Source organism: Miniopterus natalensis, chromosome 12 (genome assembly GCF_054644295.1).
Source record: "Miniopterus natalensis isolate mMinNat1 chromosome 12, mMinNat1.hap1, whole genome shotgun sequence".
Lineage (NCBI taxonomy): Eukaryota > Metazoa > Chordata > Mammalia > Chiroptera > Miniopteridae > Miniopterus > Miniopterus natalensis.
In genome coordinates this window covers 3,410,359-3,438,348 of record NC_142092.1, presented here as the reverse complement: position 1 = coordinate 3,438,348, position 27,990 = coordinate 3,410,359, and the positions used below count along the sequence as shown (strand labels likewise).

General features: G+C 55.0%; 1 protein-coding gene across 1 annotated transcript; it reads left to right on the top strand.

Moving 5' to 3' along the window:
• Positions 1-665: 665 nt before the first annotated feature.
• On the top strand, positions 666-27,990 carry FGD3 (FYVE, RhoGEF and PH domain containing 3). Its single transcript, XM_087823112.1, has 15 exons — positions 666-1,145; positions 4,970-5,059; positions 5,704-5,840; positions 7,315-7,471; positions 11,326-11,464; positions 11,906-11,964; positions 15,252-15,398; positions 15,553-15,645; positions 16,799-16,878; positions 18,057-18,087; positions 19,003-19,110; positions 19,932-19,994; positions 24,098-24,220; positions 24,444-24,584; positions 27,904-27,990. The coding sequence occupies exons 1-15, from the start codon at positions 666-668 to the stop codon at positions 27,988-27,990; spliced, it is 1,935 nt and encodes a 644-aa protein (XP_087679238.1).

The following is a 27,990-nucleotide window of genomic DNA, read 5'->3' as shown; positions in this document are numbered from 1 at the left end:
TGCCACCCTGGCCTTCCTCAGCTGAGCTCCCGAGCATTCTCTGTGCACCTAGAATGACAATCGAGCTCGCCTCTCCTGAGGGAGGTCTTCCAGGAGAGGCGCGTGGTGAGGGCTCAGTGAGGGCTCAGTGAGGGTTCAGGGGCACAGCCGCGGGTGGGGGGCTGCGTGGTCCAGAAGGCGCCTGGCCACCTGTCTGATAGAAGAGTTGCAATGACAGTGAGGAGGGGCCCTGGCAGGGATCCTGCCTGACCTCAGAGCCCCATCGCAGCACGACCCTGTGGCGGCACATTGCAGACCTGATCCACTGTGCCTATGACAGTTATTGCTATAATTTTGCACATCTACTTGGAATTCATTGAGCAGCAGGTAGCTCGTGTTACAGGGCTTCTCCCTCCCCCTCCCCCTCCCCTCGCTCTCTCTGCTTTTCCCTCCTTCCCTCTCTTCCTTTCTCCTTTTCTTACGTAGAAAAAATTTATTCTTAAAATATAAGGCTTTCCATTTGCCGATGCCTGAAAGCCCGTCTAACGGGACCAGCTGCAGCCAGCCAGCAGTTTGTTCACATGGGGCCCAGCTCATCTCCATTACGTGGCCTTTCTCTGGGGGCCCGCGGCTCACTGACCATGCTCCTTTCTCCCTGACAGAGGCCAGAGAGGTCCGCTTTGAGGATGGAGTCTGGAGGAGGGGCCCCAACAGCCCCAGCCCTCATTGCCACCCTGGGGGAGCCAGATGATGGGCCCGGCTGCTCCTCCCCGGGGCTGCCCAGCACAGACCCAGGGAAGTTCCAAGCGCTGCCCATTGGGCCCGGAGCCCACTGTGAGGACCCTGCTCCTGGGATCCCTGGGGGCCAGGCTTCTGTTGGGGACAGCTCCCCAGACATGAGCCCCGATGGGGAGCAGAGTGGCAATGCTAAGATCCCCAACCGGGACAGCGGGATCGACAGCCCAGCCTGCAGTGTGACCGGGGAGGCCTTCTGCGAGGAGGGCAGTGAGACAGGCCCAGGCCCCACGGTCCCGGGACTGCACTCAGAGACGGCCCCGGGCAGCAAGACCACATGGAAGGAGGCCCACAGTGACGTGGGCAGGGGCCGCAGCGGGGAGCCTGAGCCCGGGAACAGCCCCCCGATGGGCAACGCGGACCTGGCCAAGGTAGGCTGCCCTCCGCCGCAGGACGGCGGGCTCTCCAGGGGGTTTGAGGCTGACAGGGCGTCACCACGCTTGGTGCCAATAGCTGGGTGCCTGCTCGGCACCGCATTCCGAGGCCCCGTGACAGGCTGGTGAGTGGGTCTGGGTTGGTGCACACAGGGTGGTCCCCTGGACACCTAGGGCGGCAACCTCACTCTTGAGCCTGGTTCCACGGCTGCACAGGCAAAGGGGCTCCACCTCAGGGCGGCCTGACCACAGCTTCGCGGGAACAGTCCACCAGCAGCGCCCTTGTGCTGCTGCCCACCTTGCAGAGCTGCGTGAGGAAGGCGACCCGTGTCACCTGCTTTATGAAGAAGAAACCCCCAGGGTTGCGCACGGGGTGGGGCGGAGGTGGGAGGGAGCCGCGCACGCGTGTGGAGCCCCGAGCTTGCTGTGTCCGTGGCAGTGGGTTGGCCTTGACGGAAAGCTCTTCTGCATCCCCTTAGCGTCTCGGGCTCTGTACCCTGTGCTGGGACCCGTGAGGACACAGAGATAAAGCAGATAGCCCTGCCTCAGGGGGACCACCTGTGAGTGGGAGGGGGGCCTGAACAAGCTGCAGGTGACTGGGTCCCAGCAGAGCCAGGTGGTGTCTGACGGGTTAGGCTGCCTGGCTCCTGGTGGCAACAGTGCTGGCTAATGTGGCAGCAGGAGGAGACAGGCCTGGAGGGCACAGGTCTGGAGGGCACAGCTATGCCGTTGAGAGCCAACTTCTTGGGGGCTGACCTGGGCTGGGCTGTTTTAATCTAGGTTTATTATTATTTGAGTATGATGAGGCCAACATATCAGGAGATGACAGCCACCGAAAAATAGTTTGTTACTCACAGTTCCCAAGAGGAGGGGCCACATCACACTATAGAGGAGAAATTACGGGGGCCGTTGGTCATGAGAGAGGTCAGGGGGATTGAGGGCAACAGGCTTTATTGTAGTTTCTGAGGAAAGGAACAGGTGAGGCAGCTGGGCAAATTTAGGATTGGCCAGTTTGAATAATTCCAGGGGGCTCTGGGCACAGCAGCTGTCTGGTACCTGGCCCTTGGTGATTAGGGCAAGGGGAGAGGAATGGCAGATACAAAGGACTGGGATATAGGCTAGGGATGGGTTGGTTTGCATATAAAAGTCGTGCCTATAGGTGGGTCTTTTATATCCCTAGGAATCAGCCATCTCTAGGGGATAGTCCCTCTGGGGTAAGCAAGGACCCAAGATGTCAAAATATCATAAAATAAAAATAAATTAATGATGTGTTTACTATGGGCCCCACCACCTGTGACTCTCGGGGTATCTTCCAGGGAAGCTAACTGCCTCAGTCTCCCAGGTCCTGGGGGCAAGTGCAGACCTCAGGCCTGGCCCTATCTTGCATATGCAGGCTCTGGGGTGCTCCCAGGGCCAGGGGCTTGCTGGAGATGTTCCAAGTCTTTGTATCTGTACCATGAAAACGTCATTCCATTGCCACTAGTAGGAGCGGGTCTATGTTCTCCGTCACGGGATCCTGGTTAGAATGCCATTTATCGCACCCTGGCCCAATCCTCAGGGCAAAGCTCTGGACCAGGAGCCCGGGGGCCCTGTGCCTAAAGTTCCCCAGCCAGGTAGAATGAAGGGCTGCGACACAGGAGGTGATGCGGGTGTACACACGTCAAATCAGCCTTTACCAGGTGGAGTTATTTCCCTTCTCCTAGCCAGTTTGTTGACTGTTCTTATCACAAAAGGATGTTGAATCTTGTCAAATGCTTTTCCTGCCTCAGTTTTCCTTTATTCTGCATTACATTGATTGATTTTCACTGACTGATCTATTCTCGTATTCCAGAAATAAATTCCACTTGGTTATGGTATATCATGACCCTTTTAATATGCTACTGAATTAAATTTGCTAATATTTTGTTGAGGATTTTGCATCAATCAATATTCATCAGGGATATTGGCCTATAGTTTTATTTTCTTTGTCTGGCTTTGGTACCAGGGTGATGCTAGCCTCATAGAATAAGCTTGGAAGTATTAGCTTCAATTTTTTGGACGTACCTGAGAAAAAATTATCTGGTATTATTAATTCTCCAGTGAAGTCACCTGGGTTTTCCCTGCTGGAAAGTGTTTAATAGCTTATTCAGTCTCTTTGCTCATTAGTGATCGGTTCAGATTTTCTGTTTCTTTATGATTCAGTCCTGGTAGGCTGTGTTTCTAAGAATTTGCCCATTTCTTCTATGGTGTCTCATTGCTCATAGTATTCTCTTATAATCTTTTTTATTTCTATGGCATCAATTGTCATGTTTCCCCTTTCATTTCTGATGTTAGTTATCTGAGTCTTCTCTTTTTTCTTAGTTAATTTAACTAAGGGTTTGTCAGTTTCATTGATCTTTTCAAAAACCAGCTCTTCATGTTGATGTTTTCATTATTTTCTATTCTGTTTTGTTGATCTCGGCTCTAATCTCTTTCCTTTCTTTTTTTTGTTGTTTTGTTCATTCTCATGGGAGGATATTTTTTCCATTGCTTTTTGGAGAGAGTGGAAGAGAGAGAGGGAGGGAGGAGGGGAGAGGGGGAGAGAGAGAGAGAGGGAGAGGGAGAAACACTGATTGTTTGCCTCCCGCAGGACACCCGATCTGCAACCAGGAGGGTGCCCTTGACCAGGGCCTGAACCTGAGGCCTCCGGCGTGCGGGCCAGGGCCCTGACCACGGAGCCACAGCAGCCAGGGCCACGATGCCATTTTATTCTATTGTGATTAACAAGGACACTTTATATATATATAAACTATATATATACTATGTAGTATATATATTTATATATATAAAATATATAGAGTTATATATTTTACTTTGAACAGATAACTTCAGTTGCATATAAAAATTCTACTCCTTCATAGCTCCTCCCCCTCCCCACTGTTATTGATGTCAGAAATGGCATATTCATACATTGTATGCATGTTAACAAATGGGTGTCATTTTTAAACATTCTTATGATTTAAATTTTATGTACCAAAATTACAACAGTGCATGTTACTATATTTGTTCATGCATTTACCTTTACCAGAGAACCATATATTTCTGTACAGCTTAGGTTGCTGTCTACCGCCTTCACAACTTCAAGGACTCCCTTAAATATTTCTTGTAGAGCAGCTCTAGTGGTGCTGAGCTCTTCATCTTTAATATTTGGGAAGGTCATAATTTCTTCATTTTAGGGCGGCTTTCCTGGATACAGTGTTCTTGGTTGACAGTTTTTTCTCTTAGCATATTAAATGTATCACCTCATTCCTTTTTTATTATAATGGGTCTCAGTGTGGTTCTTTTTGATTTTTTTAATCCTTACCCAAGGATATGTTTGAGAGAGAGGAAGAGAGAGAGAGACATCGATGTGAGAGAGACATATCCACTGGTTGCCCCCTGCATGTGCCCCGACCAGGGCAGGGGATTGATCTTACAGCCCAGGTACGTGCCCTTGACTGGGAATTGAGCCCACGACCCTTCAGTGCACGGGCTGATGCTCTAACCACTGAGCAACACCAGCCAGGGTACTCCACAATGTATTTGATGTGGCTGCTGCAGCTACTCTGTCTTCAATGCCCCGGACGGCAGAGTTGTCTCTGGACGGCAGACACTTTTAGGGGTTGGTGGGAACTGTGGTGCCCTCCCCAGAAACATTCCCCGGAAATTCCATCTATGAAAACCGAGCCCCACATTCCAGTCCCCGCAGCCTCCTCTGGCCCCACAGCTCCCCTGGCTGTCCTGGGCGCAGCAGCTGGCCCTTGTCAGGTCTGCCTCTCCAAGGCTCATCTTCCCCAGGTGAGCTGTGGCTCTTCTCTCCCTAGAGCTCTAAGCCCCGGGAGCTGCTCCACATCGCCCAGGAGCTCCTGCACACGGAGGAGACCTACGTGAGGCGGCTGTACCTGCTGGACCAGGTAGCGCTTCTGGCTGGGGCATGCCTTTGTCTACTTTCAGAGTTCCAGAGGGCAGTTTCACAGGCAAGCTCCCTATCCTAACATTGGCGAGGCCTTACATTCGCAATACAAATGACTATGCTAAAACTCAGACAAATTTAAGTATCCTCCAGACACTTGTACTTTTTGCTTTTAGAGCTTGTGGCTCTGGGGCAAAGGTCCTGTCAGGTCCCCTTGGGGATCTTTATTCCTGGCAGTCACATTATATGAGCATTTTTCTGCATAGATAGTTGGGACCGTGGGTGGCAAGATGGGCTTCTGAGCACAGGAAGTAACACCAAAGGAAACACAGGGCGTTACAGGTGTTGCTTCTGTTTGTAGCTCCCAAGTGGAGAAAGGAAATTGGGGACCTTCCAATTCCAATGAAAGGCAGACAGAGGGAGAAAGATGGCCTATCCCCATCTGGAGGGGACTGTCCTTGCCTCTCCCCAATCCTTAGCCATAAGTAAGCGTGCTTTAGGACCAAAAGGTTGTTTGAGCCACTGATGAAATGAGAGGTTTATCAAGGAAAGAGGAGGTGGCCACAGCCTCTCCTGGGCACCCGCACCCACAGAAGCACAACTCCGCCCACGATGGCCCACACTCAGTGACCACTGTGTGCCCAGGTCTTCTGCACCCGGCTGACAGAAGCAGGGATTCCTCTGGAAGTCACCACAGGCATCTTCTCTAACATCTCCTCCATCTATCGCTTCCATGGGCAGTTCCTCCTGCCCGAGCTGCAGACTCGCATCACAGAGGAGTGGTGAGTGTGGCTCAGGCGCCTGGGCACTGGGGGGCCGGCATCTCCAGGGAGTTTGGCTTCAACACGGTTGACAGTTGACGGTCCTGGTTATTTTGTCACGGCGTTGTTTTGTAATTTTCTTTGCCAAGTGGCCTCTAAATCTGGAGTTTTTATGCCTTAAAGCCAGGTGGACACTTGGGCCTGTCTCACAGCGCTCTGGGTTCCTTCTCCACAAGGTCCTGGGCCAACCCTGACCTCACCAACCCCATTGCTACTTAGTGTCTCCCAGCCTGGGCTTCTTCATCTGAAAATCAAAGGGACTTTAATACCTGCTTAGGGCTTCATGGGATTTCAAGGGAGTTAGGTATCGGCAAGCACCAAGCAGCTGGCCAAGAGCGCTAGGCCACGCGTTACCCTCTCAGCGTATACTCCACCTTTGCTTTAAAAATGTTAGATCTCCCCTCTCAGTAGTACACCTTGGATCCTCCATCTGTCCCTGGGGGCTGTCCTTCTGTCCCTCTGCCACTTCTGTTCGTTCTCAGCTCAGCTGCAAGTCACAGTAATAAAACGCCGCAGAGTGGCCCCCGCCTGGCCGTTCCCCACCCTGCGCATTCTGCTCCGTGCTGGGTGCTGCTGCAGCTTTTTGTGGTCTCCGCTGTTGCTCCCGCCGCTGGCCTGGCTGGGCCGGCCTGTCATTCTCCTGCATCGGGAGCACCAGGAGCCTGGCCCCTGCAAGGCTCAGCTGGACCCTGGGTCCACCTGTAAATCCTTAGAGGGACAGGCTGCAGCTATAGAGCAGGTGTCCCCCAGGCCGCCGGGCTAGAGCTCAGGGCTGGGCTGGCCTTCTGGCGGACAACAGTCCTTCTGGCTAGAAACAGGTTTTCTCCTCCAGGCCCTGGAGAGAGTGCGCAGGCGCCTGGCTGGGCTGTGGTAACAGTGCAGGGCTTCGCGCTTGCCTGAGCCTGCCCAGGCGGTGGCCTTTGCCTGAGACCCTCGAGGACCTCTTTCTGGGGATGCTGCAGTGAATGCCCTTTTTCCCGTCTTTTCGATGATTAATTTAGGATAAATCCCCCCACAGTTCTAAGGTCAAAGACTATTAATATAGTTTTATGGTTTTTAGACCTATTTCTAACCCCCTAACCGAATCCCTGTCAGGAGTGCACAGTGCCAGCTGTCATTCATCCCACTGCTCCTGACCTTTGCTCATTTGAAGGAGTAAGATGGAGTTTCCTCGCTTCTCTGATGACTGGGGCGTCACTAGAGCGGCCCCGTCACCAGCGCCTGGGTTTGCGCAATGGTCCATGCCCTGGGAAGCGCTTTCCGTGAGCTGCCTGTTTGCCACCAGCGATCCCTTACCTTCTACTCCGCATGAGGCGGGGCAGGGAACAGGCTCCCAGAGGGTGACCAGTGTGCCCGCCGCCGCAGAGCTGGGAGTCGCCCTCACCCGGACCCCTCACCTGGGTTGTTTCTCTGATGATCTCACTCCTCCACAAAGGAACAGGAACCCCCGGCTTGGGGACATCCTGCAGAAGCTGGCCCCGTTCCTCAAGATGTATGGAGAGTACGTCAAAAACTTCGACCGGGCGGTGGAGCTGGTGAACGCCTGGACCCAGCGCTCGTCCCTGTTCAGAGACGTGGTCCACGGCATCCAGGTAGGGCCCTGCATGGCCTCGGGGGCACAGCCCTAGGCTGGTCTTGTCACACGGGGAAAATGGTACCACTGTGGATGTGTCCAGACGCGCTGTTGACGCTTTGATTCTTAAAGTGACTCCCAGAGACAGATCTTCACTCCTGTTTCACCGGCGGGGAGACCGCGGCTCCCAGAGGCTGCACGATTGTGTTGCCACAAGCTGTTGTCGATAGAACCCGGGCCCAAAGGCCAGTTCCTCCCCCAGCGCTCCTCGGCAGCTCGAGCAGGCCTCGGGGTAGGAAGATGCTACCCTGGTGGTTGGCTTTCCTCTTTCTGTGGACAGTCTGTCCACACCTGGCCACTGTGGTCTCCTGCTGTGTTGCCCTTTTCTTCATTGACTCATGTGGTTTTTATATGTTAAGAACGTTAACTGTTATCTGTCATGTGTTACAAGTAATTTTTCCTCATTGATTTTTTAATTTTTTAACTTTATGATGTTTTCTATACAAAATTTTTGGTTTTTACTTAGCCAGTTCACTAATTTTTTTTTAAATCATCACCCTTGGATATTTTTTCTATTGCTTTTCAGAGAAAGCGGAGGGGGTGCGGGGGGAGAGAGACACTTCAATTGGTTGCCTCCTGCTGGCCCACGGACCAGGGCTGGGGGTCAAGCCTGAAACTGAGGTACCTGCCCTTGGCCAGAATTGAACCCGGACCCTTTAGTCCGCCAGTCGACGCTCTGACCACTGAGCCAAACCAGCTAGGGCAACATTCGCCAATTTTTAAATAAAGTAATGCTTTAAAAAATCTTTCAAGTAATGCTTATAAATGCATTTCTCACTTCCCAAGGTAATAGAAATTATGTTTTCTTTTAATGCATGGCTTCATTTTAAAAATTAAAAATGCTATCCCAGAATAATTTCCCCATGGATTATGGTATGAGGTAAGAATCTAGTTTTATTTTTGTGAATTGTTAGCTACTTGTCCTAACATCACGAGTACACACATACACGCACACACACACACATTCCTCAGTATATCCTAGAGGGTTAATGACCGAGGATTTGGAGACCAGATTTGGGTCTGGGTTGGCCCTTCCATGACTTTCTGCACTTTCCCAGGTCCTCTGTCATCAGGTCAGCATGACTTCCTAGTGTGAAGTCCTAGGCCCTCCCGTGCCCCTTGGCACCCCTGGCCCTCTCCAGAGGACAGCTCTGACACCAAATCCTTCCTTCTCTCTCCTGCCCACACTCCCTGAACCCTCACCCCCTTGCTTATGTCTGGGCGCTCCCAGCTCTCCCCATGAAAGTTTTCTCAGCCTCCCCAAGCTGTGCCAGCCCCAAGGGGCACTGACCAGGGGCTCGCACTGCCCAGGTCTGCAGGGTGTGGTCACCCGGTGGCAGGGCTGACTGGGGTTGGCGCAGGCAGGGCATCCCACAGGTGCAGGTTAGGCTGGTGTGAGTGCCGAGGCTGACAGACAGGCCAGAGCCCCGTGCCTGGGACAGACTACAGCACGACCTCCTTCCCCGGGCAGCGTGTGCCCTGGGCTTTGTTAGAGGTCACCGTCAGGCTGGCCGCTGCCCTTGGCGCGACATCGTGACCGTCAGGGAACTGTGGGCCCACCCCAGGGCCTCACAGACCTAAACTCCCTGCGGCCCTACCACCTTCCCGGTGCAGATGCCCGTGTTTATTTCCGTTTCTCTCCCCACATCTCTTCTTAGTAATAATAAAGCTACAATGGAGGAAGTTCAGTCTGTAACTTGCATTGGGCAATTGGTATCTGGTTGGGTTATTTTGAGGAAGAAGAGAAGACAGAGTCAGGGTTCACTTGGTGTCCTTCCTTCCCCATGGCCAGCCAGGGACAACCCTGTAGACGCGGAACGCAGGAGGGCGCAGTCTGAGGGCCTGCCCCTCGCTGGTGCGCTGGCTGTGAGCCTGACTCACACAGTGTCCAGCCTGAGGAGGTGTCACTGGGCTCCCTCCTGACTCTCATGGGCAGCCTGTCTTCTCTGCCACACCTGGCAGACCAGATCCTTGGGTCTGCAGGCTCTTGGTTACCACACACCTGGGGATGGAGATGACCGATGTGCTGTCCCGGGCAGACATGGCCTGGGTCTCAGCCAGCCGCCGGACAATGCATCCCACACCCTGGACAGGCCTGGGGCTCTGGGATGGGTATGCTGTGGGAAGGGCTCCATGCCCAGGTTCGGCACAGCCCATGGTTGTCAGCAGGCCACCCTGTCCCCTGGTCCCCCTGCACCATAGCACCATAGTGGGTGCAAGCTGAGGATGTTGCTGAATGTCCCACGGGCACAGGACAGCCTCCACCATGCTGAGAACACCCAGTGTGGACAAACAAAGTTGTGTAGTCTTTAGAGGTTTCCTTGGTTCAATCCAAGGTGTATTCTAAATTTTTGGAGCTTTTATTTTGAAATAATTTCAAACATTTACAAGAAGGTTACAAAAATGGGGAACTGTTAACATTTTGTCTTGTTTACTTTATCACTCTTTCCAAACACACACATAGATTGTTGTTTTTGAAGCTTCTGAGACTAAGTAGCAGATGTGGGCCCGTGTCCCTGAGTGTGGACAGTGTTCTCCTGACAGCCACAGCACAGGACCCAGACAGGGAGTCTCACAGGGTGCAACAGTGCTTCCGAATTCAGCCCTCGTGCAGGTATCACCAGCTGTCCAGCGAGTTTTCTTTTCTGGCCCACCCGCCCACCCAGGACCACTCCTCGCATTCGCTGCCATGTGTGTCTCCTCTTTGTCTTCCGTGTTCCTGTCACTGTGGAGGGAGAGGGACCAGCCACTTTTGCATACATTCTCGATTTGGGTTTGTCCACGGTCTCTCCACAACGCAGCGCAGATTGTGGAGTGAGGCTGCGTCCTCACCTGCCCTGCCTGGGGTACGTCGTTTCCAATGGTCCTGCTTCTGGGGATGTCGTGTGGTTCGGGGAGTGCCTGCCAGACCTCTCCACGGTGAAGTCGCTTTTCCCCTGTTAATAAGCTTCTTGTAAGGACACGCTTTGAGGAGCTGTCAGTGCCCTGGTCCTCACTCTCCTGGGTACTTCTCACCTGAGAGGACTTCCATGGTGGCTGCTGAGCAGGCTCCTCCGGCCCCGCCGAGTGCCAGGCTTTCTGAGCTCACTTCAGCTCAAAGCCATTTTGTTCTGGGCCCTGAGCTGGGCAAGGGTGGCAGGTGGGTGGGGGAGGCAGGTGGCCCGTGTGACACCTGGATGACTGCAGCAACTCCCCAGGCAGACACAGGGTGGGATGGATTCTATAAGAGGCAGGCAGCCAATCAGCCATGACACAGGTGCTGGGGCACCGGTCAGGGGAGGAAGCCAGGGTGCAGGGCAGGGCCCGGGGGTGGGCACAGAGGTGGCAGATGACCACGTTCAGCACATGAGGTCTGCACGAGACGCTGAAGGTCCAGAGGGAGAACTGTGTTTAAGAAAGAGGGTGGGAGCCCTGGCCTGGTACCAGGAAGGCCTCAGCCCACACTCACTGTCACTTAGAGGAGGGGAGCAGAGGGCACTTAGAGCAGCATCTAAGCCGGATCCCCTAGGGCTTCCCTGAGGGGGACTGGGGGAGCTCCCAACCTCCCATGCGGGAAAGAGGCCCTTAGGCGCTAGGGAAGTCGGTCATGAGGAAGGAGGTGGCCTTTGCCCAGCATTTATTTCCTCCGCCAAGGGCATGTGTAAAAGAGCCGCCCGGGGCCAGGGCCTTGCTCCATCGCTCAGCCTCCCCACGCCTCGGCCCCCGTCACGCATGGTCGCAGGCAGCAGGTGTGGTGCTGGGGCAGCCCGGCCCAGGGCCTGAGGTGAGGGCGGGCCCGGTCCCCCGTGTCCACGGTGCCGTCTGTCTCCACAGAAGCAGGAGGTGTGCGGGAGCCTGACGCTGCAGCACCACATGCTGGAGCCGGTGCAGAGGGTGCCCCGCTATGAGCTGCTGCTCAGGGACTATCTGAAGCGGCTCCCGGCAGACGCGGCCGACCGGAGGGACGCAGAGAGTGAGCAGAGCCACTCGGGGCTGGCGGGTTCCTGGGAAGGGGAAGCGGACACCTGCCGAAAACCCACGTGGAGAGGGAGACAGAGGGACAGAGACAGAGGCCTGGAGATAGAGACATAGAGTGACGAGACAGAGAGACAGGAAGAGAGAGGCAGCGACAGAGAGACACAGAGAGACCGAGACGGGACAGAGACACACAGACAGAGGGGGAGAGAGCTCCAAGTGTCCCCTAAACATATCTTGGGAAGCGACCGATGGTCTTTGAGACAGAGGAAGATGCCCCTGCTCCCACTGGGGTAGACACTGGGTGGCAGGGGTCACTCCTGGCCCAAGAACAATGGGCAGCCTGCAACACAGGGCAGGGGCTGGTTACCCATGGAATGAGGTCCTAGTCCCCCAGGCCCCAGCAAACAAGGTATGACCCCAAATCTTCTTCTTGCAGAGTCCTTGGAGCTCATCTCCACTGCTGCCAACCATTCTAATGCCGCTATTCGGAAAATGGTAAGTGAGAGACGACTCTCGGAGGATGTCTGAGGGACCCGCAGTGCGATGCAGGGAGAGTGTGGGGTGAGCCAGGTGCCATTGGTATGCACACGCACACACCTGTCCCTAGGTGAGCTCCATCAGTACACACACACACACCTGTTGCTAGGTGAGCTCCATTACTGTGCACACGCACACACCTGTTCCAGGTGGGTTTCATTGACATGCATATGCTCCCACATGTCCCCCAGGGCAGACAGGGATTCTGCTGAGAACTAGACAGGCATGCCCCATACTAGCTCAGTGGTTGTTGGTATGTTATTTAGCACTCTGTGCCTCAGTTTCCCCATCTGTAAGACACAGTCTGTGACAGACATGTCTCATGGGGCTGTTGTGGCGACTAAATCACTCTGTGAAGTAGAACAGGGCCGGAGAAGTGTTAGCTCTCAGGGTTCCCATTGGTTTCCCACTCACTCACTCGTTCATTCAAGCTCCGTCTCCGTCAGTTTGGTGGCTACAGCAAAATACCACAGACAGGGCAGCTTAAACAACGTGCGTGCATTCTTGCATTCTGGAGGCTGACAGTCCCAGATCAAGGTACGTGGCAGAGAGAGCAGCAAAGCTTTCTGGGGCCTCTTCTCAGGCTCCAGTCCCATCATGGGGACCTGCCTTCAGGAATGTGACCTCGTCTAAACTTACCTGCAAATACAGCCAAAGGTGGAGACTCATCTCCTTGTTGATCCAACACCACCGTATAATGGGATTTGTGGGTGAGGGAGACCCCGTTGGGCCTACACTGACACCCTGTGACTCAGGTGACTCTGTTCCCTGTTTGGCCTGCACACTGCCCTGCTGTCCAGGCCACTACATCCCCCACCCAGCTCTGGCGTCTGTCCTAATCCTGACACCCATTTACTTTCACACATGCACTGTTGCTGTTGTTTTGTTTGTTTTTTCAATTACAGTTTACATTCATGATTATTCTGTAGGGCACTGTTGTTTTTTGAAAGGAAAAAAAGGAAGTGAAATATATATTTTTGAAATCCCACATTTCTCAAAAGCAAGAATGGAGGGATGGGCAGATTGTTTTGGGCCTGCTCTTGTTACGTGTGGTCTACTTCCAGTGTCCTGGTCGCCCATCTGTCACCCAGGGTCAGGTCCACTGTAGGGCACCCATGACAACCATAAACAGGCCATATTTTACTCTGGGTCTTTTTTTAAACATGTCTTTATTGATTCCAAAGAGAGAAAGGGAGCAGGAGAGAAAGACAAAAACAGCAATGATGAGAATCAGTGATGGGCTGCCTCCTGCAGGCCCCCGACTGGGGACCGAGCCGAAGCCGGGCCTGTGCCGTGACCGGGAATCGAACCTGGTTCATAAGTCAGTGCTCAACAACTGAGCCACATCGGCTGGGCTACTCCCAGTCTTTTAAAATCTAATTCCCCCCCTTTCTCACCCAAGACTAAATCCAATGAAGGAGGGAAAGCCACTTTGCAGAATTGCATGGTCATGAGCTCACACGGAGCCTGTGGACATCCGAAGGAGCTTCCATGGGCCTACATTTCTGAGGGGCATGGACAAGGCCGGAGGCCTCCCATTTGAGTGGACTCCTGTCCCACCTCTAGCATGCCTGCTGCATGGCCTTTATCTCCCCAAGTCCAGTGAGGCCTCTGCCCACTACGTGTGACAGGTGGGAGGCTCTGGTGGAAGGCCCCAGTGAGAACTCAGGGGTTGGCCTTAGGGAATTACCAGTGTGTGCTCTGGAGCCTCTTCATGCTTTCACCCATCCCCACCTACCCTCAATCTTAGCCTCAACAGACCTCCCCAAGCTCCCCAAAGCCACCAGTCCCCCTTTTCCTCCTCAGAGATTTCTAAGGGACATCTATGTTGTCATTCTTTGTTCAGAACCCTCCTGGCCTGGAACTGCCTCCCAAGTACAAACCAGCTCTCTTACACACCAGGTGCACACCCAGCCCCCCAGTATACACCTGGTGCACACCCAGGGCCCCAGTACACACCAGGTGCACATCCAACCCACCCAATACATACCAGGTACACACCCAGCCTACCCAGTACACACCAGGTACACATCCAACCCACCCAGTACACACCAGGTACATACCCAAACCACCCAATACACACCAGGTGACACCCAGCACCCCCAGTAAACATCAGATACACACTCAGCTCACCCAGTAAACACCAGTTGCACAAAGAATGCCCTCTTCAGTACATACCAGCTGAACTCCCAGCCCCCAAGTATATACCAGGTGCACACCCACCCTACCTAGTACATACCAGTACATGCCCAGGCCCCCAATAAACACCAGGTGCACACCCAGCCCCTCAAGTAAACACCAGGTGCACACCCAGCCCCTCAAGTAAACACCAGGTGCATGCTCAGCCCCCTAATACATACAAGGCCCTTCAGCCCTGCCATCCTGGTCCTCCTTGCTCTCGATGCCAGTTCCCCTCCTGCACCCCACATCCACATGTACTTTCTGTTTCTTACCAAAAACACAAGGGCCCCAGCCAAACCAGCCTGCTTCAGAAGTCTTCAGGCTGAGCTTGGACAGGTGCCAGGGCAGTGGCTGCTGCAACATGGTAGGTCCATGCTCTATGCCAGTGGGTCAGGGTTCCTGCAGGCACAGCTGGCCCCCACTGCGTTCACTCCTTCGCTCCTGGCTCAGGCCCCCAGTGGCAGCAGTGACAGGTCAAGGCCCATGGTCTCTTGACTCAGAGCTGGGGCCACAGTTGCTAACTCTCTCCCATTACACCTCTGGGGCGCTGGTTGGTCATGTTACCACCCAACCAGTCATGAGGCCAGAGGGAGAGAAGCTGCAGATTGACAGTGGTCTGGTCTCACCAAGGGCCTGATGGAGCAGGAAACAAGGCGAGGCTGCCAGAGCAGGGGAGCCATTCAGGGTGAAAGCTGCAGCTTCCCCACATTTCTCCCTGAAAGCTCCCATACAAGCAGCTGGCATGCAGGACAGAGGCTAAGAGGCCAGTCCCAGTTCTCCAGCTAGTCATTTGACTTCTCCGCGCCTGTTTCCTTGTCTGTAAACTGGAAATAATACTTGCACCTACTTGAGGGTGGAGCACTGCCTGGCACATAGCAACAACGTTAGCTGTTGTTGTTTATTGGTCTGTGTACCATGAACATTCATCTTCAATGCTCAACGCCCCTGCTTTCCCTCCTACCCTGCGGGTAGGCTCCTGGCCCATCTTGGCTGTGGGCCATGCTCGCAAGGGGGCCCCGCTCACCTCGGGCTGCCCAGCTGCCTGAGCCCTGTGTCCCCTGCAGGAGAAGATGCACAGGCTGTTGGAGGTGCACGAGCAGCTGGGCGGGGAGGAGGACATCGTCAACCCCGCCAACGAGCTCATCAAGGAGGGCCCCATCCAGAAGCTGTCGGCCAAGAGTGGGGTGGCCCAGGACCGCCACCTCTTCCTGGTGAGCCCCACCTCCCAACCCCCACCAGGCCACACCCAGCCTTGCTCAACTCCGCTCCTGCCCAGCCCCAGAGCCACTCCACACCTCCCTGGGATGCCTTTTCTATGGGGTCACCTTGGGCCTGCCTGCCCCTTACCCTGCCACCCTCTCAAAGTTCAACAGCATGATCCTTTACTGTGTGCCCAAACTGCGGCTCATGGGCCAGAAGTTCAGTGTCCGGGAGAAGATGGACATCTCAGACCTCCAGGTGGGTGAGCCCCTCCCTTTCTCCAACTCGACTGGGAGGGCACAGAGCAGGCCTGGGGACACAGGCTCTGGCCCCACACTCACTGGATGAAGGATTGCACCATGACCTTGACTGACCCCTGTCCCCTTTGAGGTCAGCACTCAGGGCCCCATGTACAGACCTAAAGGTGAAGCTGGGGTGAATGCCCGATCCCTGTCCATGCCCTCTCTGCTCCTACGCCACCTCTGAGCCTAAATGAGGTCCCACAGGAGTCTGTGCCTGAGGTCCAGACAGCCTGCTGTCCTTGCTGTCACAGTTCCCTGAGCCTGTCAGTGTCTCCTGGTGTGGGGACTGTAGGAGCTGGAATCAGTCCCTTCTCCTGTGAGGAAAGGCTGTGAATTAATGGGTGTTCAAAAATGATGGCAGAGGCAAAGCATTTAATCAGTTCTGAAAAGTTAAGTCTGCCTTAGTGACACAAAAAAATTCCTTCTTACTTTGAAATTCTCTGAATCCAGGTTTGAGGAATACCATTAAAGTACCTACTAACTAGAGAAAAAATACTTTGCCCCATAGTTAGAAAAAACTATTTTTCTAGAGTTCCTCTGAAAAAAAAAAAAGTAAGAGAAAATCAGTCCATGTAATGAACTGGATGTGTTATAGTCGAGGTTCTCAGCCCTGGGCTGTTGGGAGAGTCCTGCTGTGAGGCCCACTGAAGACTGAGCAGGCCGGGGCCCTAGGTCCCTAACGTGGAGGCCCTGGTTCTGAAGGCCACCAGCCTAAGGGCCACACACAGCCACGGAGCTCAGGTATTCCTGCAGAGCAGTGGACATGTCCTGGCTCTTCTCCCAAGAGTCCCGTCCCTCTGTCAGGTGCGCCTGTGGGTTCTTTGGTGGGGACATGCTCAGCTTGCCCAGGGGCTGCTGCCAACTGCCCAGGAATCCTGGCAGGTGGGAGGTCTTGGCTGCTCCTTGATAGGATGGCTCACCCCCCTCCACAGACTTGCTCATGAAGCAGCTGTCCCTCAGTCGTGACCTTGAGCCAGACACTCTCCCTGCAGATGCTGGAACACCTCTGCCCTCCTCAGAAGAGACTCTGTCTGAGCGCGTGACCCACAGCTCAGGGCCTGCTAAGTGACTGGCTGTTTTGTTTTGTCCTTGGTCATGTGCCGTTTTAGGTGCAGGAAACCAGCAAGCCACATGCAGCCCCCACGTTCATCATAACAGGAAGGAAAAGGTCTCTGGAGCTGCAAACCCGGTAGGCTCGGCTGTCGGCTCTGCTGCGTGTAAATGGAATGTCTTTGACCAGGAATTTTAGTAGACGGCGTCTTTTTTTAATCCTCCCTGAGGATATGATTTTCCCCCCATTGCTTTTCAGAGAGAGTGGAAGAGAGAGAGAGAGAGAAACATCAATGTGAGGGAGACACATCGAGTGTTGCCTCCCGCACAAGGCCCAGCCGAGACCAGGGATGGAGCCTGCAATGGGGGTGCATGTCCTTGGCCAGAATCGAACCTGAGACCCTTCGCCTTTCGGTCAGCGGGCTGATGCTCTAACAACTTGAGCCAAACCGGCCAGGGCTGGCTTCTTTTTCTAAACCGATGACCTTGCTGTGTGTTTTTATTTATTCATTGTATTCACTTATTTATAGTTTAAAACATAACAGATAAGGGGAGTCCGTGAACGTTAAGCCTCTGCCTGCCTGTTTCCCTGGCAGCTGACCCTCCTAACCAGCCGTAAATATCCTTCAGAATTTCTGTGCTCGTACATCTGTATCATTTTTAAAATCACAGGTGGCTGTTTACTGTATTGCTTTTTTTTACTGAATTTGCCAGAAATCATCTTAATCCGAGCACCACGTCCTAAAGTAGGGCAGTTCTTCAGTGTGGTCTCTGGCCGCCTCTCACTGGCGACCTGGGTTCGCCAGGGTCTTGCCGCAGCAAAGCCAGCAGGGCTGCGCGCAGTGTCTCTCAGATGGGTCCCTGGTGCAGGAGTGCTGCCCAGAGGGTGGCATGCCTGCTCTAAGTTTCGGTAGCGATCGTCACACTGCCGTCTGATGGGTGGCAGCGTGTGGGAGATCCCTCCTCCCGCTTCCACCAAGGACCTTTGCAATAACTCACCGTCGCCCAGGGAGGCGTTGACTTACACCCACTGAAGAGGGCTCCGCATACCACACCTGCCCACACCAAGCCACACCTGACCCCACCTGACCCCAGCTGGTCACACATGACTCCATCTGGGCACACCTGACCCCACCCGCCTGCACCTGAGCCCATCTGGCCACCGTGCTCTGGAGCCCTTCGGGGCCACTCTCCTAGGCCTTGGACGGCCCTTCGAGACAGGGAGCAGCTCAGGCATGTGCTGTGGGGCTGAGAGGAGTGTGGTTTACAGTGAGTGCCCAAGGCTGAGTTAACAAAATGCTGTTTCTGCTTTCATAGGACAGAAGAGGAGAAGGAAGAGTGGGTACAGGTGAAGCTCCTGAAGCTTTAAAGTAACCAAGGCACCTAGTTCCTGAGCAGTGTGGCCATTTCCTGCTGGAACGAAGGATTAGCAGCCCCGGGCATTGCCTGTCTGTCCGCCTTGAAATGACGGAGTGGCCAAGCTTATAAGCTCCTTTAGACAGCATGAGCCTTTCAATCCCTTTGCTTGTTTGACTCCCCAGTAAATAAAGAAACATAAAGGGCCCGGAGGTGGGCAGGCAAGGAGGTGCCCTCACCCTGGGGGTGCCCTCACCCTGGGGGTGAGTCTCTGCTATCTAGTGGCTCCACACTGCCCTCTCTCCCGCAGGCAGGTTGAGCTGGGCGAGCAGCCTGGTTTACAGGATGGAGCCTGCGCTTCCAGGGAGCCTGGGCGGGGAGGCGGGCAGAGTCCTGGGAAGCCAGAGCAAACCCCGCTCGGGACGGCCAGGTGGGGATGCGTGGCACAGACGAGCAAAGGTCAGGAGGGCTGCGACGGAGCCACGGGGAGCCCAGAGTGGTCAAGGTCAGGCCAAACGCTAACTGTTAGAGACCGTGGCTTCCAAAATGTGTGGAACAAATATCTGGGCGAGAAGAGAAAAAAGAAATTCGGGGATCAAGTGGAAGTGCTGAGGCAGGAAAGGGAGATGTGGCCTCAAGCTCACATAGAACATTCCCGGAGAGCATCGGCCACGGCCTGGTGCCATGAGGGGAATCCCTGCCACCGCGGCGTGGTGCCAGACCATGAGATGGGGGTGTGAAAACCGGGAAGGCTGTGGGCCATGTTCCCGGGCCTCATTCCCTCATCTCAGAGTGGGACTCTACCTAGTGCACAAGGTCGGGGGAAACGTGATAGTGATAGGACCCTGTTTGGAGGACCCTGCTCCTTCCCGTAAGCCCGCGCTGAGGCCTTCGCTCTCTGATTCAGGTCATCGAGGCTGTCATTGAGAAGCACAGGCAGAACAGCCAGACCTTCAAGGCCTTCAGCACCTCCTTCAGCCAGGATGAGGACCGCTCCCCTACTCCAGACCCAGCCGTGAGTGCCAGAGCCCCGGGATCGTGGCAGGGAGTCTCACCTGGATGGGCATGTGGCTGCAGGGAGCCAGTGCCCCTCACAGCTGCCCAGCCTGCTACACAAGGACTGGTGTCAGGGAGGGAGCTGCCCCCCATCCCGAGTTATCCTCATGCCCAGGACGAGGGGCTGGCAGACAGGTGACGCATACTCACTGCCCACTCTCCATGGAGTACCCGCATGGGGACCACTGTGCCTGGAAGCCAGGTGGCATTCAGGCTCAGGAAGGAAGGACAGGCTTGGGCGAAGCTGCAGCATGAGGCACTGTGATCTTAGCAGCAGGGCAGCCCACTTGACCCCATGCAGAGCCCCCTGGGGCCTGGGGGTGGGGGGAGTCAGGGCTGCAACCATCCCTTGTCCCTTGGGAGCTACCTAGGGCCTTGGCCACTTCCTTTGTCTGGGCTTCAGAGTGAGGCTACCTTACTCCATGCTTCCCATCCAGGGTGTCCCTGAAGCTAATGGGTGCCCAGCCCAGCCTGGCCCAGCAGCCTGAGACCCAGACAGATGCCAGGCCTGCTGGGCTTTCAGCCTACAGGCTACCTCGGTATCCACTTAATATTTGCATCAAATCTACTTGCTGTTTTTTACTTTCTAAACTATTTTGAAAGAAAATGGGCAGGCACAGAGCTCTCCACAAGGACACCGGAGGGAGGAGCCAGAACCAAGGCTGCCTCACTGTGGGTGCTGAGATGTCAGGTGGAAGTGTGAGGTGATCCCAACATTGCACTGGACTCTGGTGTGTGGAGGGAACCTCCACTCATGCCAGCTGTCTCTGTCCCTTTCAGATGGTGAGTGCCAGCTCTGCAGAGCCTACAGTGGCAGCCGACGGTAGAGGGGACGCTGTAGGGGTGAGTGACCACCCAGCAGAAGCAGGAAGCGGAGAGTTGGGTCAGACTAGGGTGATCTGGAGGGTGAGGTCAGACCACAGTGACCTGTGTGATCCAGGTCCCCACAGTGATGATCCTTGGGCCTGTTGGTGGAGGATTGGGTGGGAGTCCTACTGGGACCTGAATGTCTATATACTCAGGTGGGTGGAGGTCCCAACTGAGTTCTAGAAACCTGAGCTCTTCACCTCATGTGAAATGTGCTGAATAAATGTGAATCAAAGCAGCTTCCAGCCTTAAAAGGCTCAATCATCCAGAGAGGAAAGGTCAGCCTGTGGACTGGGGATTCAGACAGGCACGGGCCCATCAGGAGGGCCTCCAGAGGTGCTATCAGGAAAGACTTCTTGGAGGTGGCGTCTGACCAGTCTGTTGGGCCCAGGAGGGTGGAGGGAGGCTCTAAGTGCAGGCCCAAGAAGATGGGCCCAGGGAGGCGGTTGTGCCCAAGACCCCTGTCTGGAGCCTGCTCACCTTCTCTTAGCCTGGGCAGAGTGGGCAGGAGGGCACAGCCACGCTCCTTTCTGGAGCAGTGAGGAACGTCATGAAAAGCAGCTCGCACTCAAGCATCAAGCATGTAACTGCCCCAACAAACAGCAGATGGGGCCTCCACACCTCCTGTGTGCCACTCCCCTAGCTGCTCCTTTGTCTTTTGCCAGGGCCAGCATCTCCAACAACCTCCTTGACAACCCATGCCCAAAGCTCTGCCCTCCACCCCAGACAGCTTGGCTGGGGTGCTAAGCTGGACCCCACATAGGGCCCTCCACCACTCGGCTCTTGAGGGCCATGTGACCCTGTTCTTGTTGGGTGTACTCTTCCCAGGGCAAGTCCACAGGCAGCTGTAGATGGGCCTGAGTCCTAGACACAGGGAGGTGGAGTCTGTGGGCTGCATGGTCAGGGAGGCCAGGCTGGGGAGGACCCGACTCCAAGGCTGGGGAAAAGGAGCAGGAGGTGGGGCTGGTGGGCAGGGCATGTGGGGTCCCCTCAGAGAATGTTCTAGTTGGAAGAGACCTGAAGGCCATGATTTAAATATTTTAACCTGTAGAGTGGGGCCTCGGCCAGTCCTCCCCCTCTACAGCACCTTTTCTTGGGTAGGGACACGAGAGAGAAGCCATTCAGGTGCCTGTTGGTCACACTGGTGTCCCTCCAATGGGTTGCCCAGCTCCTTGGATGAGTGAGAAGGTTGGGGGTCCACCCAAGCCAGGCTTTGATCAGTAGAGCTGCTGGGTGGTGACGGCCACACTTGTCCAAGTGGATGTGCAGGCCTCCCTGCCTTCTCCTGCCCCAGTGCTCAGTCTTCCAAGGGCTCAAGGTCACAATTCAAGTTCAGGTCTCTGTCCCTGGCCCTTTACCAACCCCAAGTTGGGGCTGGGCCCCAATACAAACAAATAAACAAACAAACAAACAGCAACAGACAACCTGCTTGGGCCTAGGTGCATGTGGCCTGGCCACATTTTCTCACAGTGTCTCCTATGAGCAGAGGGTTTGGTGTGCCCAAGGCCAGTCAGCACATGTTGAGCTCTGGCCTTGCAGGGCAAGACTCAGTAGATGTTTGTAGAAGGCACTCAAAAGTCGGTTTTAATTCTGACACCTAAAAAAGAGTGATCTTTGCTACAGCATGCCAAACATAAGCTTTTTCTTAACATATTTGGAGAGGAAAAGTAAGCCCATTCATGGGGTGCTGGCCTAATCCTGGGGTTCTCAAATGCACAGTTCCCACAAGCCCCTCTCTCCTAAGAGAAGCTAAACCCTACCCAGGAAGTCCTGCAAGGTGGCCTTGCATGGCCCAGAGCCTTCTCACACTGCTAGTCCCATCACTCTTTGCAGGAGCATAGAAACATCACAATGCAACACCCCCTGCCCCCCTCCCCGGGCCCAGACCCACTATGGTGACACAGAGACTCCCTGGTGCTGAGTGAACTCCTACCATAACACGCCAAACAACCTGGGCTGGCACAACGTGGGCGAGCCCTCCACCCTTCACCCACCCACCAGGGTTCCTGGAAGGAGCTGCCCGCAGGGACAGAGGGCCAGGCATGAGTGGGGCCGTGTCCGCCCACGCCTGGAGGACTCGAGGTTAGCTGACTCCACCCTCAGCGCTGGTTGTTAAGGCTGCCCTTTGGGACCTGATTCTTACTGAACGTTCTTCCCACTTCCCTGCTGTGCAACTGAATTTGCAGAAGAGAAAACACTGAGTGAAACAGCCCCCAGCCCTCAGCAGAGACCCCCTGCTGACCCACATGCATCGTCCGGGCACCTTCTGGACTCACTAGGCTGTGCTGGAAGCTCGCCCTGCACGTCCCTGGACAATGGCCCAGGCCTTTCCCTCTCTTGACATCCAAACAGAAAACATGAGCGGCTCCCTTTGATCAACCTGACAGCCTCGTCCAAAACTAAAGTACAGCTGACCAGGAAGGTGGTCCTGAGACCCTGGTGGGCTCCCTGCCCCTTGGCGACATGGTCACCCAGCCATCTGCCAATCCTGCCTGACGCTGGTGTCAGGAACTGCCTCCAGGAACTGCCTCGAAGATCTGCAGCGGTGACCACAGTGCTCAGCACCAAGGAAGCTGGCACCTGGTGGGGACGCCGTCTGAGTGCCTGGCAAAGGACATCAATGGAACACTCCTCCAAACCCCACCCCCAAGCCACTCTGCTCCAGGAACTGCCCTCTGTCCTTCTGGCCAGGATGGGGTCCCTGCTGGCCATCAGAGACCACACTTCTGGCTGCACACCCCAGCCCCACCACTGCTTCTCCTCCATCCCGGGTGGGTTGGCCCTACACCCCACCCACCCCTTGGGGACACCCTGCTGGCCCCCATGGCCTCTCTGTGTTCTCAGCGTCCATGCAGTGCTGCCCACAGGGACCCGGGAGCTGTGGTCCTGCCTTTGGACTGAGGTGCATGTCTGGGCTCACAGGCAAGACAGCGGGTCCAGCTACCCTGCTGCCAACCACTCCCATCTCCCAGGCCCTCTGTGCTCTTACCTGGGAAACAGGGACAGTGGAGTCACTCTGAAGCTCAGTGGAGGGCAGGGGCTGCCTGGCCACGGCAGACCCCCGATGGTCTTGTCTCTCCTCTTCTCCCCTTCCCTGGGCCCCAAGCCCCTCCCCTCTCTCCTCATGTCTGGCCCCCAGCAGTCCTGAGAGATGGTCTCCAAGGAAGGAGCCCTGAGTGGGGTGAGGGCTTCAGTGTCGCTGGCGGCCAAGGCCAGAGGTGGCTTTGGAGAGGACAATGTCTGTGGGAAGCATAAGTTTTGCTTATAGTGTGTGTGACACCCACTGTCCCCTTGGCAGGCCCTCTGTGGGGTAAACTGAAAGGGGCCCAGGGCTGTCTTACACCCAAGGTCCGCAGAGGAGAATCTGGGGCCTTGGGCAGAGCAGGCCTCTCCCTCACCCTCAGAGCAGCCGGCCCTGCCCCTGGGCTCCTCAAGGCAGGCTGGTGCAGGGGGCACAGTGGTGGGGCCCACGGGGCTCAGGGGCACAGTGAGTGGAGGCCACACAGCTGGGAAATAGAGGTCAGAATTTGCACCAAGGTCTCAGTATTAGTCAGCTTGAGTTTCTGTAACAAAATGCCACAGACAGACGTTCATTCTCTCTCCGTTCTGGAGGCTGGGTGTTCTGGAGGCTGGGTGTTCGCTCCTTGCCTCCAGGAGGGCACTCTCACACGTGTGCCCCGTGGGGAGTGCGTCCCAAGCTCCAGGGCCCAGTGAAGGACAGAGTGTGGAGCGAGGGCCGCGTGGCCAGATGCTTGGTGCAGATGCCCAGTCCTTGACTAGGGGCCTCCTGCAGACCAGCTGCTGTCTCTCAGCAGGGAACCCAGGGGCTATGTTTTCAGACACAGTAGGTTAAGTCTCTGGCTTACGTGTAGGGCCAGTCACCCCAGGCACAGAGATCTGGACCCACCTAGAATCTCACTCTGTGTGACAGCCTTGTGGCCTCTGGGGAGAGGCCTAGGCAGGCCATGGCTGACGGGGCCCTGCTTCATTCCCTTCCCACATCGCGTCTTTGCTCTGCGTGTGTATTGCCCACGTATCAAGTGTGCTGAGAAGCTGACTGCACCATTTGATTCCTGTAGCTCGAGCCCAGGAGAGGGTCCTCTAAGACCAGGCGTGACAAGGAGAAACAGGGCTGCAGGAGCTGCGGTGAGACCTTCAACTCTATCACCAAGAGGAGGCACCACTGCAAGTTGTGTGGGGCGGTGAGTCCGAGCAGGTAGAGGCAGGCCCTGGGCAATCGCATCCTTGGTGCCTCCTCCCAGTCCTCTTTCTGTGATACAGACCTGGACCCTGGACCCTGGGCCCTCCAGCCATGGGGCCTCTACCCTTCCCCTTCGCCCTCTGTGTTCTGTTTCCCCTTCTTGCCTCTTCTAGGACTGTCTTTTGTCCCTGGGAGGCAGGTCACAGGTGCCCTCTGTCTGGCAGGTCATTTGTGGGAAGTGCTCTGAGTTCAAGGCAGAGAGCAGCAGGCAGAGCCGGGTCTGCCGAGAGTGCTTCCTGTCGCAGCCGGTGGTCCCTGCAAGCCCCAGCCCTGAGGCGCCTGTGGAGCCCAAGCAGTGCGTGGAGGTGGGTACCCTGGGAGCCTCTGAGACGGGAGCTCCCACCCAGCAGCCTTGGCAGTCTGCTCCTAGAGCTGCCAGCTTCCTCAGGACCAGGAGTGATCAGCTCCATGGGGTCCCCAAGTCGCTGGAGCTGCCCGCAGTGGAATGCCGAACACCACACCTATGTGTGTTGGGCTCCTCAGCACCTAGTCACAGCTAAGGGTCTGGGAACCGCTGCCACCCAGGAGTTAGATGGTATACTAGTCAGCTCAGGTTATGTGACAAATACTACAAGCAGAAATTTATTGTCTCACAGTCCTGGAGGCTGGAAGTCCAAGATCAAGGCATGGGCAGGGCTGGTTTTAACTGAGGCCTCTCCGTGGCTGGTCGGCCGACGTCTTCGCCCTGGTCCTTACACAGCTGTCTCTCTGTGTGTATCTTAATCTCCTTATAAGAACTCTAGTCATATTGGATTAGGACCCACCCCGGTGATCTCATTTTGACTTAATTACCTCCCTAAAGGGCCCATTTCCAAATATAGTCACACGGAGGGTTAGGGCTGCAACACGTGGATTTCAGGGCACACAATTCAGCTCATAGCAGATGGGAACAAGTGTCATCTTCACGCGTGACGATTGCGATCGGGGGCCTTGCGGGCAGATCCTGCCTGTGCCCGCCACTGAGGGCGGGGACAGGGCAGCGCCAGCCCCTCTTCACCTCCTGCCCTCCCGAGGATGTCTGCCAACTTTGCGACTGTCCTTTGAAGGCACAGTTCTTATTTTATGGAGTGGCAGGAAAGATGGAAAAGAGAAAATGTGGCTTTCCAAAAAACTGCAATTTTCTGTTCTCTGCGCATAACACAGCCTGTGGTTCTAAAGCCAGATTCATGCTGGGGCCTCTTGGGAAGCTGTTTATAATATTGGCCGCCCTCCCCAGATGTTGCAGGGGGAGGGCGAAGTGGGCCACAGCTGTGGCCGGAGGCCCCCCTGCGTGTCTATCATAGAGGTCAAATGGGTAAGCATGTCAGAACCAAATAGGAATGATGTCCACAGAGGAGCCCCTCTCAGGGCCCTGCACTTTCAACACCGCATGTCTGGAAGACCCGGGTCTGAGCAGCGACCAGCTCTGCCGAGTGTGTTTGAGGTGCTTCCAAATGGCACAGACTTGTGTCCACAATTGCCCTAAACACACCAGAGAGAGGAAGGGTGTGTGTTGTGTGTGTGCGGTGGATGTGCGTGTGTAGGTGTGTATGAGTGTGAGTGTGTATGTGTGTACATGAGTGTGTGTGCATGTGTGCATGTGTGTGTGAGTGCAAATGTGTAGTGCGTGTGTATGTGTGATAATGTGTATGAGTGTGTCTATGAGTGTGAGAGTGGGTATAGCCTGTGTATGTATGTATGTGCATGTGTGTCAGTGTGTGTATATGCATGTATATGAAGGTATATGTGGGTGCATGAGTGTGCACATATAAATGTGTATGTATGTGTATGTATGTGTATGTATGTGTGAATGTGCATGTGTATATGTAAGTGGGTATGTGTGTGTGTGCGAGCATGTACGTCAGGGGCGGGGAAACTTTTTTCTGCCAAGGGCCATTTGGATATTTATAGCATCATTTGCAGTCCATGCAAAATTATCAATTTAAAAACTAGCCTGCTATATTTGGGCAAACATTTAATTAACTCACCCCTAATGTGATGGCTGGAACTGCTTTTCTTTGGTGAGGACTTGGCAGGGCCAGACTAAATGATTTTGTGGGCCGTATACCGGTGGGCCAGATGTTCCCCACCCCTGACGTACGTGTTTGTAAATGTGTGTATGTACATATGTATATATGTGTGTGTCAGTGTGAGTATGTATTGTGTGAATGTGTATGTATATATGTGCCTGTGCATGTGCAGGCATGTATGTGTGAATGTGTGGGGTGTATGGGTGTGCATGTGTATGAGCATGTGTGTGAGTGTGTACATGAGTGTGTATGTGGTCAACCAATGGTTGTCACCAATTCAGTACCAACAGGAACCCCCAATTTAGGGTACACTGAAGAAGGAAACTTCATTCAGTGCAAACAGGTCAATTGTGACACAGCACAGCTATAAATACAGTATGCGGATGAAAACAGCAGGGCTATTCCTACTGAGGGGCGGCTCTGAGGCCCGGTGGCCCTGGGGCCAGGCCCCTCTCTGGCTAGACAGCGGGCCTCTTCTCTGTGCCAGTCCACCCTGGCCTGCAGTTTAGCTCAGCACTTCCAGCCTTCGGTGGAAAGGGAAGTGCACTCCTGGAACCTAGGGAAGCTGGCTTACATGGACAAAACTCCCAGGCCCTGGTCCCTGATTGGCCTGTCCTCATGCAAATGAGGACTGCAAATCCTTGCAGTTTGGTTGGTCCAAAAGGCACCATCCTGGCTGGTCAGAATAGACTCGCTCTGGTTGGACAGAGTTTCGCAGCTCTGATTGGATGGGGACAGCCTCAGTCCTGCTGGCTGACACTGAACTCCAGGAGCTGCTTTATGAGGGCTGCTCAGGAGCAGGAACACTCAGGCTGGCGGTTCAGTGCACACCTCTCCCTGTGCGGAAATGGCTGCTAGGCTCTGTTTTTTTTGTTGCTGTTATTGTTGCTGCTTTAAATTTGAGCCCAGTTGGCCACCAGGAGCCCTTCTTAGTAGTGTCTTCTTTCTCAAGGTCCACAGTGTGTGAGTGTGTGTGTGTGTGTGTACAGCTGAACCACTCCCACCCTTCCCCAGTGAGCCCCACTCTGGCTCTTGCTGTTTCATTTTTTCCTGTTTTATATCTATCCTGACCCCACTGGTGGCTTCATTCCCTAGGGGGTGCAGCCCAATCCAAGTGGCCTTGCAGTGACCCTAGAAAGGGTCAGCTGGCCCTTGTCCAGTTCGTCTTCCCCTCCCCCCTCAGTCCCTGGAGGCAGCCTTGGTGTCCTCCATGAGAGTGGCATCTGCAGGAAGACTGCACTTGACCCAACCTCTGTGTCTCCAGAAGCCAGTCTCTGGACCCCCGCCCAGCCTGCTCTGTGGCCCTCTTTGGGTATCAGATGGTGGCATGGCCTGGAATAAGGTACGGGCTGCCATCCCCACATCGGACCTTCTGAAACGTGCTGTGCTAGGAGTCTGCCAGCTTCTGCAGTTCAGAGCCGCAGGCCCATTTGCCCTGAGGAGCCCAGGCCATGCCGCCTGGGACCAAACCCTTTGGAGGTGGCTCACATGACCTTGGGGCCTCAGTTTCCTGGCTGCCCAGAGTCACTCCTCTGCTGCCCACTTGTGGGCGATGATATTTGGTGATGCCAGGACTCCAGAGGCCAGGTGCTGACTCTTCTCTCCTGTGCTGCAGGACAGTGGGCCCCGCGCCACCCCGCTCTCTGCCTGCCAGGTGAGTGTGCAGAACCTGGCCGAGAGGCTGGGTGCTGAGCACATGTGA

Excerpts from the sequence above, each read along its gene's own strand:
- FGD3 (XM_087823112.1), top strand. The coding sequence starts at position 666 with ATGGAGTCTGGAGGAGGGGCCCCAACAGCCCCAGCCCTCATTGCCACC. Across the intron at positions 5,841-7,314 it reads ACTCGCATCACAGAGGAGTG|GAACAGGAACCCCCGGCTTG; the intron begins GTGAGTGTGGCT and ends TCCTCCACAAAG. Across the intron at positions 24,221-24,443 it reads ACTGCAAGTTGTGTGGGGCG|GTCATTTGTGGGAAGTGCTC; the intron begins GTGAGTCCGAGC and ends TCTGTCTGGCAG.